General features: G+C 39.7%; 1 protein-coding gene across 1 annotated transcript in view; it reads right to left on the bottom strand.

Annotated features, from left to right (window-relative positions):
• The window catches only part of LOC134654367 (uncharacterized), a 51,197-nt gene that overhangs the window by 16,376 nt on the left and 18,276 nt on the right, over positions 1-16,545 (bottom strand). Inside the window, exons 2-10 of the mRNA XM_063509830.1 lie at positions 12,884-13,032; positions 12,305-12,390; positions 11,695-11,833; positions 9,173-9,320; positions 8,573-8,628; positions 8,305-8,415; positions 4,651-4,974; positions 3,777-3,884; positions 3,500-3,613 (exon numbers count right to left, since the gene is read on the bottom strand). Coding sequence (XP_063365900.1) covers positions 3,500-3,613; positions 3,777-3,884; positions 4,651-4,974; positions 8,305-8,415; positions 8,573-8,628; positions 9,173-9,320; positions 11,695-11,833; positions 12,305-12,390; positions 12,884-13,030 — 1,233 coding nt within the window. The 5' untranslated portion in view covers positions 13,031-13,032. The remainder of the gene's footprint in view (positions 1-3,499; positions 3,614-3,776; positions 3,885-4,650; positions 4,975-8,304; positions 8,416-8,572; positions 8,629-9,172; positions 9,321-11,694; positions 11,834-12,304; positions 12,391-12,883; positions 13,033-16,545) is intronic.

Genomic DNA, 16,545 nt, shown 5'->3' with positions numbered 1-16,545 from the left:
TCAATTACGGTAATTTTTGAAAAGCTCATAATTTTTAAAATAAACGTCATATATAAAAAATATTTGGCGTCCGGTTTTATACCTACTAGAAGAAGAACTAAACCAAATATAAACAAATTCGGGAACCTCACTTTTTTTTTCCTGTCCGCTTCATATGAAATGCCCCATTCGTCAATGCGAGGCGGGGTGAGGTTATTGATATAACGCTAGCGTCCAACAACGCGAGTAATAAGATCAGCTCATGGCATGTCTCTGGGGAGATTTCTTTATCGGACCACAGATATATATGCTTCAGGTATAAGACTAAAATCGAATTAGGAACTATACGCAAACGGAATCCCAGAAACACCAACTGGTTAGCGTTCAAAAGCGACCTGAAGGTGGAACTGGGAGACCCTAAAGGCAAGTTAAACTCTATTATTGACATAGAACTTGAAACAGACAGAATAGTACAAGCTGTCTGCACAGCTTGGTCAAACAACTGCCCGGAAAAGAAAATCCTGGCGAAGAAGGCGCCTTGGTGGAACCCGGAGATTGCTAAACTCCGGAGGGAAACCAGGGCTGTCTTCAATGATGCTAAAAGGACCAATGACTTTGAGCATTACGCGCAGAAACTCACGGAATACAGCAAAGCCGTGAGGAAAGCAAAAAGGAAAGCATGGATGAACCATTGCGATCAAATCAGGTCCATACCGGAAGGCATGAGACTCACAAAGGCACTAGCCGCAACGAAGTCAGTCCCACTTACTTCCATTAGAAGAAGTGACGGAGGAATGACTGAAACGGGGCTCGAAACCCTTAAAGTTATGTGTAACACACACTTCCCAGGCTCGATAATACATCAGAGCGTAACGGACGATGTAGTAAACAGTGCAATGGAACAATCCATTAGCACAACCAGGTACAACTGGGACACGTCTAAAAAGGTAGTAGATCACGATAAGATACAATGGGCACTATCCACATTTCAACCATACAAAGCCCCGGGGCCAGATGGAATCTACCCCATACTACTACAAGAGGGCGCCAATGTACTAATACCGCACTTAGGTAGATTGTACAGAGCGTGTATAGCCTTCGGACACGTGCCGCGTGTATGGAGGATGGTAAAAGTAACGTATTTGCCTAAACCAGGCAAAGCAGATTACACAGAAGCCAAATCATACAGGCCGATAAGTCTGTCATCGTTTTTCCTCAAAACACTGGAGAAACTGGTAGACAGACACATAAGGGATGGTCCTCTTAAGAGGCATCCACTGCACCAATTGCAGTGTGCGTACCAGCCGGGTAAATCGACTGAAACGGCACTACACCTGGTGACAACCAGAGCGGAACAGGCGATAGAAAACAAAGAACTATGTCTGGCTACTTTTCTAGACGTGGAGGGGGCATTCGACCGCACCACGTATCAGGCAATCAGTATTGCAGCATCTAAACATGGCATAGAGCCGACAATCTGTAGATGGATTGGTACTATGCTAAATAGCCGACTAATAACATCCTCCCTTATGGGAGACGAAATACTAGCTACGGCTACGAAAGGTTGCCCACAGGGTGGGGTTCTCTCACCAACTCTCTGGAGTCTGGTAGTTAACTCACTGTTGGAAGAACTAAACAAAGGCCCAATACATACGGTAGGGTATGCAGATGATTTAGTGATTCTTGTAAACGGAAAATTCCCGGGAACAGTATCGGAAATCATGAATAAAGCACTGAAGCAAGTGGAGAGATGGTGCAACTGTCATCAACTCTCCATAAACCCAGGCAAAACAGTGGTAATACCGTTTACCAGGAAAAAGACCCTTAATGGCATGAAGCAGCTGAAGCTTTATGGAAGGGTCCTGGAAATGTCCAATGAAGTGAAATATCTAGGCGTAACACTTGATAAAGAACTGAACTGGAGAAAGCATGTCGAACTCACAATCACCAAGGCACTTAGAGTGTTTGGAATGTGTAGATCGGCTTATGGCAAAACGTGGGGTCTAAACCCCAAGGTACTAAGATGGATCTATACCATGATGGTAAGACCAATCATCTTGTACGGATGCCTGGCATGGTGGCCAAGGACACTAAAGAGAACATGCAGGGATGCCCTTATGAAAATACAAAGAACGGCATGCATGGCTATTACTGGTGCGTTTAGAACGACGCCAACCGCGGCGATGGAGGTACTGCTAGACCTTCCACCGTTACACCTAGTGATACAATCTGAGGCGCGGAAATCGTTACACAGGTTGGCCCTAACAGGCCTCTGGAGCGATAGCAAGCCAAAGACCAAGCACACAAACATGGAATGCGACAATTTCGTGAAAAGGATTACGAACATGGGCTGCGATAAAATGCAACCCAAGTTTGTATTCCATAAGAATTTTAACGTTAAAATTCCAACAAGGGCAGAATGGACCGAAGGTCTTGAAGCACCAATCCCTGATGAAAACGACATCATATGGTACACAGATGGGTCTAAGACAGAATCTGGTACGGGAGCAGGCATTTATGCAAATGACTTTAGTAGTAGTATAAGCATGGGCAATTACGCCACTGTCTTCCAAGCTGAGACTTTCGCTATAATTGCCTGCGTGCATGAGAATATAGTTAGGCAAACCCAAGGGAAGAATATCTATATACTCAGCGACAGTCAGGCGGCACTCAAAGCGCTTGAATCGCACAGAGTGGACTCTAGACTGGTATATAATGGCGTCCAAGCTCTGAACCAGCTTGGAAGGCAAAACAGAGTGCAACTGGTATGGATCCCAGGGCACGAGGGATTCATAGGCAATGAAAATGCAGATGAACTTGCCAGAACCGGATCTGAAAGCAACTTTATAGGTCCGGAACCATTCGTGGGGCTCTCACAGGGAACCATCACAACGGCTATTAAAGACCATGCCAAGACCAAACATCAGGAAGAATGGAACAGTCTGACGGGTCTAAAGCATGCAAAGCTCTTCATGCAAGGAGTAGACTCCGGCTGGAGCAAAAAGCTTTGGAAACTTAGCAAAAGACAACTCCAAATCATAACGGGGGTGTTCACTGGTCATTACGGGGTCAAGGGAATTCTGACCAAGATGGGACATTCTGACAACACCGATTGTCGTATGTGTGGCGAAGAGGAAGAGACAGTGAAACACTTAATGTGTGAATGTCACGCCCTCGCCAGACAAAGAATGAAGGACTTTGGAGCAGGATATCTGGAACCAAAGGACTTTAAAACGCTACCCATGAGCTCCATCATCCGACACATGGATATGGTGGGAAAAGCTCTTGAGTAGCTGACGGATCTTCTCCAGGGGGTAATTGCACAAAAGATCCCTATGGGTCGAAGTGTATCCGTAAGGGCCCCCGAAAATAATAAGATAAGATAAGATAAGAGATGGATATTCCAGACTAAGGGTCCGAAGCGTGAGAAACTGATACGTAAAATTATGTGTGGTAAAATGCCTGGTAAAATTTTAGCGCAACAGTAGGGTGGCGCGATAATATATAGAAATAAAATTACCCGTAACATTTGAAATTCATGCTCCTCCCTGTTTCTCTGCTGTTCCCGCTCGGCCGCGCTCAGCGCTGCGCCGCACTCCTCGCCGCGCTCGAAATGCTCCTCTATGTGCTGAATCTAAACATAAAAGTGTTTAATAAATACCTTTATAATTTAAAATGTTTTAGGACTCTATGTATAACTTTGGTCACAAACTAAATTAAAAACATAATGTAACTACAATTGCATGTGAGTTTGCTCGCTGTCTAAATGAGCCCTAAGGCCCAAGAACAGTACTCACCAGTTCATGTTGAGACAGTGGCAGCGGCTGGCAGCAGACGGGGCAGTTACTCACAGGACTCTCTTCCATCATGACTACATCATCACAGGAGGCATTGTCCACCTGATCCTGTAATGAATTATTATATTATATATATTATTATATAATTATAGGCGAGCAGCTATTGAGCTGATGAGCCTATGTCACACAGTGTCCAGTGTTATCACTGTTACTAAAACTAAACTTAACTGTTTCAATGTGGATGGCACGACAGGCATGTCATCAATGTTTTTAACGTGTGGCGTATGACACGATAGGCGTGCCATCCGCAACGAATACTGGAATCGCCGCCACAGCCAAAAGTTTTCAAAAATGGAACACGTAACAAAATCCTTAATTAACCCGTGAGTTCCCACGTGTGTGACGTCACCATAAGCGTTCTGGCTCAAATTTGAGCCCTTGGGAGCTGACAGGTTAACCTTTCAATCCCGCTGGCGTCTTTAGTAGCCCTAAAACTTCGAGGTTTGTTGCACTGAGTTTTTGTCCAGTTTAAATATCTAATTTTCTAATGTCTAATCAATACACTTAATTCTAACATAATTTGAATAGCAAAAATAGAGCTTTGTGATTTTCTAATTACCGAGAGAAAACTATAAGAATAAGAATAGAAATATGGACAAGAAGACTTTAAGGGCCTATTGATTTAAGTATTTGTAATATTCAGTACTCTTAGGCATTAATAATTCAAAATATTCAAATACAGCATTGTTTTTCAAACTGAGGTTCACGACCCCCTTGGCCGAAGCCTTTATCAGCCGTAAAGCCACACCGCGTCAACAAAAAGGTTGAAAAACTCGGAAAACTACAATAAAATATGAATAAACAAATAACTTACCGCTTTCTGTGGACTCAAAATATCCCTATGCTCCACATTAACATGCATTTCCACATCCGAGCCATTCGTGAACTCTCTCTCGCAGATCGGACACTGGTACGACGAGCTATGAGGTCCGGGTGACATCGCCATCGCACTGTAAGCTAACGTCGGGTTGTCCAACGTGTTCGTAGGGTTGTCCAGGGTTAAAGTCGGGTTCCCCAGGGTCGCTGTGTTGGTGTTTGCGTTCCCCATTACGGAAGGAGAGGTGAGGTCGAAGTGAGCGCGGTTTATATGCTCTTCTAACTTTCTTGGGCATGTTGATGTGAAATCGCAGAGGAGGCACTGTTGATCAATTTTGGAAATGGTTATTTAACTTATTAATATATATTTTATGTCGTCTAAGTAGACGACATAATATTTTATGACGAGTAATGTTTGTCAATAATTATTGGCGGACACACGCTGTTTTGAATCGGAATATTAACTGTCAATGTCATTAGTGTCCAGTGTTGCCAGAGCGCTTCCAGCTTATGTACAGTCGTACGTCAAAAAAGGTACGATTTTGATAAAAAAGGTACGATTTTTTTATTAAAGTCCGTCAACCAAATCTTGTCAGTAGTAAAAGGCGGCAAATTTGAAAAATCGCGGGTTAGCAACACTGTGTTCAAATAATTCCAAAACGCGTGTCATCTGTGTTTTATCTGTGGAATGTGGATCGTGAATGACAGCCGTCACCTTATTTGTTTTCATTTGGTTTTCATTCTGAATCGTTTCTGTTTCAAGAGATATTTCTGCTGTCACCATTAAATACCAATACATTAAATAAGAATAAGCAAAGCGAAGGGGCCTACAATGTACAATCATGCTCGTTGATGGTAAACATTACTAAAAATTGAGGTTATGACAAGTACTGGAAGAACTCTTTCGAACTTTTAAAATTATGTTCAGTTTTTTTGTTTTAAGGTTAAAAGGCATAAATACAATTAAAACTTATGCCTAAATCTATCCAACAAGACCATAAATTGTGTCCTGGAAATAGGCCCACATGTCTAATATTTTCAGCAATCAGTTGTGACTATTTACAAAGGTAAACCTTTTAACAGTATTGCCTTGATTATACCGCCGTTCTTTCGCAATATCTACCTAATCCATACATGTTTGTTGCAGGATTAAATCTTGCCCAATATAAGGCGTTCGTAGTAGGTAGTATATCTTCAGACAATACTTACCTATGACGATTTATGTACGTGTACAACGCAACCAAGTCGAAAAGTGACCCTTATCTTATTTACCTTTAAATTAAATAAACACCCAAATATCAGTTGTTTTATTTTTAATATGTATATTGTACAATATATACCAATCAAAAAAATTACACAGGTATGTCATATTCATCCAGAACAGTACACTAATTTACATTAACAAGTGGCATATTATATTGTAAATAACAAATATATGCACAGTATATGCACTATCTAATTATCTGCATTTTGATATGATTTTATTTTAGTAAACTTAGAAGACAGATAGGGAACAAAGAGAATATAAGCGCTACGATAGGGAGTTGTTTTTGATATCTTCAAATTTGTTCATCATTTTGATTAACATTGTTTTAACATCGCTTTTAAATTGTCCGTCCATGTTTAAATTTTTTTCAATAAACCGCGAGTGACAATTTGAATTGACGTACGCAGCAAAGAGAATATAATCCGGCGCGCTCAGCGGAAAAAAAAAATCTTCTGGTTCGATGTACATTGCTGCTTTTCTTAGCGCAATACTGCTCTTTGAGTGTTGCCCTACTTTAGTTTGCTTTACATTGCTACTGACAAGATTTGGTTGACGGACTATAGTAAAATTTTCTTACAGAAACAATATTTCTATGTGGGTGGGGGGGGGGGTATGGTGGGTGGATGAGTATAGTTTTCCTGATTGTTACTGACTGACAAATTGGTTTGACCAACTATAAGTGTAGTGTACACGTCATAGTTAACCAATTTTGTTTGCATTGATATAGGTACATGAAAAATAAAATTTGTCAAGCCATTTCCGTCAGTTGAAAAAAGCGGCAAATCTAAAAAAAATGGTGCGAAGGGTTATGGTCCAATAGAAAACTTAAATTTCGCGCCATTTTATACTGACTAAGTTGTTTGAGCGGCTATAAATGGCTGGCTGAATTTTGACTACCTGAGTTTTGTAATCTGGATAATAATGCCAAATAAAACGAAATACACTCAGATGACTATAGCTGGTCAAGCAAATCTTGTCAGTAAAAAAAGGCGCGCAATTAAAACATTCTATGAGACGATAACCATTCGCGCCTACATTTTTCAAATTTGCCGCCTTTTTCTATTGACAAGATCTGCTTGACCAAGTATAAGTAACTTTTTACTGGATTTGCAAATGTACATAAGTATATAAATTAAAAAGAAATGCATTTGAATAAGATTGGTAAGATAAACAAGTTGGCAGATAAGTAACAATAATTATGTAACTTCCCTTTTTAATAATAAAAGTAGGATTTAGGTACCTGACAGCCCGAGAACAAATTCTTTATCATTTTTTTACTTCTTTTAGCGTTTTTATTATTCCTCGAGCAACTGCATTAGAAGCAATCACAAAGCAATATGAATAATATTACACATAAATTATTTAATGTAGTTTTATGGATAATGGCCAATAACCTATCAGGGTGCCATGTCATCTTTTTCCATTGTAAGATTTATTCTATTGTACCATGGTTTGCAATAAACGATATTACTATTACTATTAGCAAAGCACAGGTAAGAAAGACACAACTGCCGACTGCAACTAAAGAAAAGTGTATTTTCTATAGTACATGGTACTTTTTTATGGTGGCAATTGTTGTCAGATTAGATATTTTGCCCTGAACAAACCATCCTGAACCAATATAACGAAAAAAAAAGTTGATAAACAATTGTACATCAAAAGGTACGGTTTTAGTACGATGTACGCTGCGTACAAAAAAGGTACGCAAGGTAAAAAAATAGTACGTAAAACCGTACTAAAAGGTACGATCTGGCAACACTGTTAGTGTCATTACATGCGTTGACATTTGGATTGCGTGCGGTCCTTATTGGACTGGTTTCAAGACACATATTATGCTGTGGAAAATGAATATTGCTATCAAAATAAATCAATTTTAATATTATTTCATGCTTATTCTATAAAGCGATAATATATAATAGCGATATATAAATCTTTACATAAAATCATAGAAGGTAGCATCCTATAGAAGTGGTCTACGCGTGCCTCCGTGAGGGACAAAACATATAAATTCGACCAATTATAGCGTCGCATTGCAACGCTATGATTGGTTGAATTTCTTTGTTATGGTGGGCAACAAATGAATTCGACCAATCACGGTGGTCAATTTACGGTGGGGAATAAAACAAGATGTGAGACTGTGACAAGGACAAACAATAATAGCGCTTTCGCTGCTACTCCTCCTGAAAGATACATAAGACTATCCCGTTCTGTCAGTTATCCCCACCACTCATGCCCAATCCAGTTATACTAGATTCATGCATAAAATACTTAACTTTGCGTTTGGATAATTGCAAATACACTTTTTAATTTTTTCGCGCGTAAAAATAAAAACTTGTAAATGTTGACAAGTTTTTTATTATAATTATGCTGTTCATATCATATTACCTGAACTGTAGGGCTTGGCGTGGGCACTGACTTTTTAGGCGTGTTAGGTTTCAGTTTTAATGCTAATTGTGATCTCAGCGGGGAACCCTGGCCAGCACTTGCCATTGTCAACTGAAATAAACAAGATATCACTTAATCACTTTTCCAATGAATTTGAAACATAAAACATGTTTTAAATTTTTAGCTAAACAAAGTTGGGAATATTCATTGTCTCACACGTCTCACACAATGTCGTTAGAATACGTTGGTATAGGTATTAAATAGGAACCTTATTTTTGTTTGGCGATCCTTCATAACTACCAGAATTGTGGCTTGGACTGGAATCTGAAAACAAGGATTAGTCGTTATTTTTCCTTTGTTTCGTATTTGTAGTATCTCGTATAAAGTTTGTATCTATCGTTTGGCCCACAGGACTGTCTCATTTCAATCAGACAGAGAGAATCATAGGTATACTGTCTTTGTTTCAAGCTAGTACCTAACCTACTAGCACCCAAAAGGAAGGGTATAATAATTTTCCTGGTTCTTACTGACTGACAAGTTGTGTTTTGTGTTTGCCAGACTAGATTATTAGACTTACATCATACGAGTATATTATGGAAAACAATACAACCGCATTCTTCAGCCGAGGCCTAGAACCAGCGTCTTAAACTTTCGCAGCTGGCGCCTTAACTTAGGGTGGTATACGGGGTATACCACCTGTCCAATTTCTTTGTCCAATATGTGTTTTGTCTCACATTTTGCTTGAGAGAGAGAGTGAGACGCCATGAGATGGGACATATTTGGGCAGACGGAATACCACACTTTAGCTTTAGCTGGGACAATATTGACTGAGTATCATAAGAATAATAATCGAATTAAAAAATAATACTTTTCTTGTCATGCCCATTGACCATCTCCCGTTCTCTGGAACCTTCCCGACTCAGCTTCTTTGGGATAACCCCGTTGCTCGTGTTGATGTTTTTCAATCCGTTGGTCAAGTTGATGTTCTTTGGGGACCTCTCTTCGAACTCTTTCTCCTGAAAACCGACAAAAATAGAATTTTAGGCCAATCAAATTAATTCCCAAAAACCGGCCAAGTGCGAGTCGGACTCGCGCACGAAGGATTCCGTACCATTACGCAAAAAACGCCAATTAAATCACGTTTGTTGCATGGGAGCCCCGCTTAATATATTTAATTTATTCTGTTTTTAGTATTACAGAAATACATCATCTGTGAAAATTTCAACTGTCTAGCTATCATGAGCTATAGCCTGGTGACAGACAGACGGACAGACGGACAGTGGAGTCTTAGTTATAGGGTCCCGTTTTTATCCTTTGGGTACAGAACGCTAAAAAGCGTTTTGAGGAATGAATTCCCAGCAACCTGGAAATCGTTTTACGAGTAATATCTTCATTTTTTATTTTTTTATTTTATTTAAACTTGGGAAACAAACAGGCAAAATAGTACAACAAGATAATTAATTTAGACAGTACATAGCCAAAAGAGTTTCCACTTATAACTAATAATATTTATGTTTGCTCAGAAAGGACTTAACTTTTAGGTTACAAGTACAACGCATATTATTTTTAAATTAATGCATTACATATTATATTATGTACATAACACAAACAGAGTATATCCTAAAACTTTAAAATCTATGTCTACTGACTATTTTTTTTCTTTTTTTTTTAATCGATTTTTGTCCAATTGCAGAAAGTGTGCATACATTTTGGGAGCCTTGGGATGGGAGATACATTTTTCCTTGGACTGCCAAACCACTCGATGTAGAAGGAACCCACCATTAATTACAACGGCACTACCAAAAAGGTGCATCGAGACTGGTGAAAATGCGTTTTCAAATTTTAGCATGAACATACCAAAAATAAAGAAATTCAAAATGTGATCACGGAGCCGAGAGTTGTAGTTCTAGCTGTCTGTGGTAGTCATCTTTGAGTCTTCGTGGCTAATACCTCGTGGCTTCGTACCTGAAACCCGTTGTGATAGTTCTTGGAGATGGCACCGTTATGAAATGACGCAGATTCAGGACTATGCCAGTCGTTCACGGAGCCAGGAGTGTTGTAGCTGCAGCTGTCTATTGTAGTCATCTTCGAGTCTTCGTGGCTAATACCTAGTGGTCTCGTACCTGAAACCCGTTGTGATAGTTCTTGGAGATGGCACCGTTATGAAATGAAGCAGATTCAGGACTATGCCAGCCGTTCACGGAGCCAGGAGTGTTGTAGCTGCAGCTGTCTGTTGTAGTCATCTTTGAGTCTTTGTGGCTAATAATACCTAGTGGTCTCGTACCTGAAACCCGTTGTGATAGTTCTTGGAGATGGCACCGTTATGAAATGACGCAGATTCAGGACTATGCCAGCCGTTCACGGAACCAGGAGTGTTGTAGCTGCAGCTGTCTATTGTAGTCATCTTCGAGTCTTCGTGGCTAATACCTAGTGGTTTCGTACCTGAAACCCGTTGTGATAGTTCTTGGAGATGGCACCATTATGAAATGAAGCAGATTTAGGACTATGCCAGCCATTCACGGAACCAGGAGTGTTGTAGCTGCAGCTGTCTATTGTAGTCATCTTCGAGTCTTCGTGGCTAATACCTAGTGGTCTCGTACCTGAAACCCGTTGTGATAGTTCTTGGAGATGGCACCGTTATGAAATGACGTAGATTCAGGACTATGCCAGTCGTTCACGGAACCAGGAGTGTTGTAGCTGCAGCTGTCTGTTGTAGTCATCTTTGAGTCTTCGTGGCTAATACCTAGTGGTCTCGTACCTGAAACCCGTTGTGATAGTTCTTGGAGATGGCACCGTTATGAAATGACGTAGATTCAGGACTATGCCAGTCGTTCACGGAACCAGGAGTGTTGTAGCTGCAGCTGTCTGTTGTAGTCATCTTTGAGTCTTCGTGGCTAATACCTAGTGGTCTCGTACCTGAAACCCGTTGTGATAGTTCTTGGAGATGGCACCGTTATGAAATGACGTAGATTCAGGACTATGCCAGTCGTTCACGGAACCAGGAGTGTTGTAGCTGCAGCTGTCTGTTGTAGTCATCTTTGAGTCTTCGTGGCTAATACCTAGTGGTCTCGTACCTGAAACCCGTTGTGATAGTTCTTGGAGATGGCACCGTTATGAAATGACGTAGATTCAGGACTATGCCAGCCGTTCACGGAGCCAGGAGTGTTGTAGCTGCAGCTGTCTGTTGTAGTCATCTTTGAGTCTTCGTGGCTAATACCTAGTGGTCTCGTACCTGAAACCCGTTGTGATAGTTCTTGGAGATGGCACCGTTATGAAATGAAGCAGATTTAGGACTATGCCAGCCATTCACGGAGCCAGGAGTGTTGTAGCTGCAGCTGTCTATTGTAGTCATCTTCGAGTCTTCGTGGCTAATACCTAGTGGTCTCGTACCTGAAACCCGTTGTGATAGTTCTTGGAGATGGCACCATTATGAAATGAAGCGGACTCAGGACTATGCCAGCCGTTCACGGAACCAGGAGTGTTGTAGCTGCAGCTGTCTGTTGTAGTCATCTTCGAGTCTTCGTCGTACCTATAAAACAACAGTCGATTTAGTAGGTGAGATTTTGTGCTAGAAAAATTAACAGTCCCCAATGTTCCCATTAGGCTAGTGAGAGGAGCCATATTCTGTGAGGAGAATATGGAGATCTAGAGGCGGAGGGGTGGAGGTATGTAGAAGGATGAGGGGTAAGTATATCTAGGTCAACAATCTTTATCATGAGACTAATTTTGAATCGCGCAAAAAATGGTCTATCTCGAGCTTGTTTGTCTGGTTAAATGAATGAAATGAAATACATTTTTTTGCGCGTAAAAAGATTGTCTATCAGATTTGTCTGTCAGACTATATGAATGAAACACATTTTGTCTTCTCATCTACCTAGGTTCCTAAACGTGGAAAAAAATTATTAATGATCACGTGCGAAGAAAGTAACAGGTTTCTAAGTTGAATACATTGAGAGCGCCTTAAGACTTCGTCCGTCAAAGAGAATAAAGTTGAACTCACCCTGGACTCTGATCGTCTATGAACGCCATAAGCTCCCTCTCCGGCGTGAGGTAGTGTAGATGCGCCCTCTGCACGTGGCTTGGTAGCTGTAAACAAGTAATAAACACAAAAAACGTTACAAATCTCAAAATAATTCTGGACTTCTTGGAGGCGCTAGATTGGTAAGAGTAGTACTACGTAGTGGTTCAAATCTACCTACAAAAAACTAGGCAATAGATGTTGCCCCTAGACTCCCTAGAGTATGGGAACTTGGGAACCACTACTTAGGGATAGGTGGAATGTACAAACTGTAGGGTTTTTGTTATTTTTATTTAACATACTTCATTTGTTTTTAAAGTTAAGGTGACAGTCCATTTCCAACCGCAGCTGCACTCTACTGTTCATTTTACTAAGGAAATTGACAGTAACAGCGACGCGTTCAGTACCAGTAGTGCAGCTGCGGTCAGAAATGGAATGTTACCCTTAAGTGTAGTTTGAAATTAAACACTGTCATTGGTTGTGTATAAAAAGAAACGACACTCGGCCGACGGCTCTCCAGTTGTATGGAGCATAGCTCGCAGGTGTATGGGAGTATCTTACCTGTAGTGGGGGTACAGAACAGTCGCAGAAGGGGCAGGAGGGGCGCCCTGCGACGTGGGCCTCCAGAGTGTGGGAGCGCATCATCTCGTCCGTCAGGCCCTCCGCGCCGCATAGCTCGCAGGTGTATGGGAATGGGCTGGTCGACATGGCTGACAGATTTAGTATAATTATGATTATAAATTTTATTTCTGCTAACTCGTGTTGATCATGACCCCCGCGATACAGGCCATGCCTAGTGCGGGGATCAATGTAACGTTCCTGCAAAATCTTTATTATGAATAAAAATATTGTTATTGTTATTGTTATAAAAGTACGATTGCTCTAAATGCGAGAAATGTATGAATATAGTTACGCGCGATACGCGACCATCAATCGTATGAAACCAAGTCGAGTTGAAAACTTTAACCCAACCGGTTTTCTTGTATGTATACCTACTGCCCGATTCGAACTTTAAGATACGTCAATTAATAGATCTAGAAACGATATGGATTAGATGTGTCAGTGTCAAAAGTGAAGTTTTGTTTGAAGAAACGTCACATTTGACACTTATACATATCTAATCCATATCGTTTCTAGATCTATTAATTAACGTAACTTAAAGTTCGAATCGGGCCGTCGTAGTCTTTTTAACCCTACATTAATAAAATTAGCAGTTAAAATGTAGCTAATGTCGACCAGGGCCCTTATTCGACATGTACAACTGTCAGATTTCGCGTCATTTGAAATTCAACAGCTGAAGTTCATTTGAAGTTCATCAAGTGCTGAAGTTCATTTGGTACAAACAATAATTTAACAAAAAACAACTTTGTTTTATTATTACTTTAAGGTTTATAATGGTTTGGTTTGGTTGTCACCTAACTGTGGATTGCTAATGTCAAATTTTGACAAGTAATGATTCCAAAGGTAGACTTGGTTCTCTATGACCTTCGGCACCATCTTGGAGTTTTTGACGTGCGAAAGGGTAATTTATAGCAAAGAGTAAAACTTTTTTTTTTTCAGTACGTAAGTTTACATGAATTAATGACATCTTGTGAGCGATAGACCAACGAATGCGCTGTAGGCGATGCGGCGGCGAGTAGTGGAACTTACGTGACAATTTCCATCAATCAAAAAGGGACTACATTGCTGATGGTCGATAAAGGCTATTAATAATTGAATTTTAACAGCAAGAATGCCTTATTGACAAGCGATCTTTTTGTTGAACCCACACCTACACGTCAAATAATGCTTGCTCCACACATTCTCTTATAAACGCTCAAAATTGTAAAAAAAATTAAAGAATTTACTCATCACCTCTCTCAACTCAAGCTGCCTATTTCTAATCCACGTTAACAAACCACAAGTTGTACCTTAACACATTTCGTAAACCATATATTCAGAAAAGTCCGTATTTTATTTCTAAGTGGAACATGAATATAGCTGGTCAAGCAGATCTTGACAGTAAAAAAGGCGCGAAATTCAAATTTTCTATGGGACGATATCCCTTCGCGCCTTGGAGGATATAATCAAACGGAGACGCCATGTCTGTAATTTTCTGTACAAAACAGTCTGCCGATTTTTGCGGGGGAGGGGAACGTCAAATGTATGCGTAACGTAAAAATAGCCATGTCAGATAAACGTCAGTCCATACATTGTGTATGACCGTTGGCCGCCTATTTTCGACAGAGGGGAAAGCCTGTTAATGGCTACTCCGTTTAGTTGTATCCTCCAAGCTTCGCGCCTACATTTTTCAAATTTGCCGCCTTTTCTACTGACAAGATCTGCTTGACCAGCTATAGCTTGTATTACCTTTTTGGCATAAAAATAATCTAAATTAGTCAAAATATTTTGACTAAATATTGCACTACTACTACCTACTATATAGGTACCTACCTTAGTAACTTGGTAACTTTGTGTCACCAACTATTTTGATGCTACCTACAAAGAGCATCAAAATAGTTGGTGACTGACAGGTCAGGCTCCGGTCTTGGTAAGTAATGTAGCCAAATACTGGTAAGTAATATAGTCATAAGACCTACTGTATTTGGCTATATTACTTACCAAGACCTAAAAGTACCTATTGTTTAATATGTATCTACACAGAGATGATTTTTAATTAAAGGAAATTAAATACATATATGTTATTCAACTACAAATAAAAAAATTAGATCTATACTTGGTCAACCAGAACTTGACAGTAGAAAAAGGCGGCAAATTTGAAAAATGTAGTTGTAGGCGCGAAGGGATATCGTCCCATAGAAAATTTAAATTTCGCGCCTTTTTTGACTGACAAGATTTGGTTGACCAGCTATATTTCAGTTTACACATTTTTTTTCGTTTAATTTTAATAAAACATTAAAGTTTTTAAGCATTAAACTTTATTTAATTTTCTTCACTATAGATTATTTTCTGATATTCAAGTAGGTATGGTGTTTCAGGTTGGTAACAGGAAATAAGAAAACCACGCTGGTGGTCCACATCTGTAAGTTTAAATATGAAACATGATAAAAACACTTAAATTAAAAACTTAATGTCTTCCCAGCTTTGCTCGAAAACATATAAAAACTCAAAAATGCGCGTTTTCCCAGATATAAAACCTAGCTAGATCGATTTTGCGCCCCCGAAAACCCCCATATAGCAAATTTCATCTAAATCGTTAGAGTCGTTCCCGAGATCCCCGAAATATATATAAATAAATAAATAAATATACAAGAATTGCTCGTTTAAAGGTATAAGATATATATTATTAAAAACTTATAAATAAATTATTTGCCCTAAATCGTGGTAGTGACCTACCAAGTGCGGTAGGGTGCCCAGAAAGGCTGCAGGCTGACCGCTTGCCCCGCTGGATAACAATGCTGATCCGCATCATCAGAAGCATACAGATATAAAGCGCTTTGACAGCTCCTCATAGAGGCAACGCGCGCTAGGCCGCACGCCATAAATCTAAGCTAAAGTCTTAAATTCGAGATCATGAACATGAAATATTTGTTCGCTATAATAGTAAAATCATAGGTCTAATACCTATGATTTTAATATTATAGCGAAAAGTTAGCAGGAGACGGCCGTGCCGTGGTCGTGGTAGGTACAGCATGCGTGGACCAGACAAGCAAACCCTGAATTATTTACCTACCTATTTTACTATACCTTTGTTCACCATTGTGTTCACCTATGTATATTTACTCTTCTTTCCAAGATAATCATTTTTTTTTCAAGATGTAACCCGTATAATCGGGCTGTATAATTTGCCTAAATTTTTTTACACAATGTTGTATGTAATTTTAATTCGATAATTAATGATGTTTTACATATTTATCATATACTATTTTTCCAGTTTTTCTTGTATATTACGTTGTTTATTTCGATTGACGTGTTTATTATTTTCGTTACTATGACAGCGGTTTTTTTTTGGCATTTAGCCAGTGTCATGTCGATATAAAAACACTTTAAAAATGCAACGGAAAGGTTGAGTCCTCCATACAATGACATTATTATAACTCAAACAAGAACCATCCAAAGGGGAATGGGGGAAATTGCGATAGGTATTTGCTTCTCTATCACTCTTGCATATCCGAGGGAAATTTAATGGTGGCACATAACGAAATTGGTTTCGCGGAAGGAAACCGTCTTTATTCATCAATGTTATATTTATTAGGAACAAACGTTGACTGCCGACTGTCCTA

This window comes from Cydia amplana, chromosome 14, assembly GCF_948474715.1.
Source record: "Cydia amplana chromosome 14, ilCydAmpl1.1, whole genome shotgun sequence".
In the NCBI taxonomy this organism is placed as follows: Eukaryota; Metazoa; Arthropoda; class Insecta; order Lepidoptera; family Tortricidae; genus Cydia; species Cydia amplana.
The sequence above is the reverse complement of the archived record's forward strand: the minus strand, read 5'-3'. Positions and strand labels throughout refer to the sequence as shown.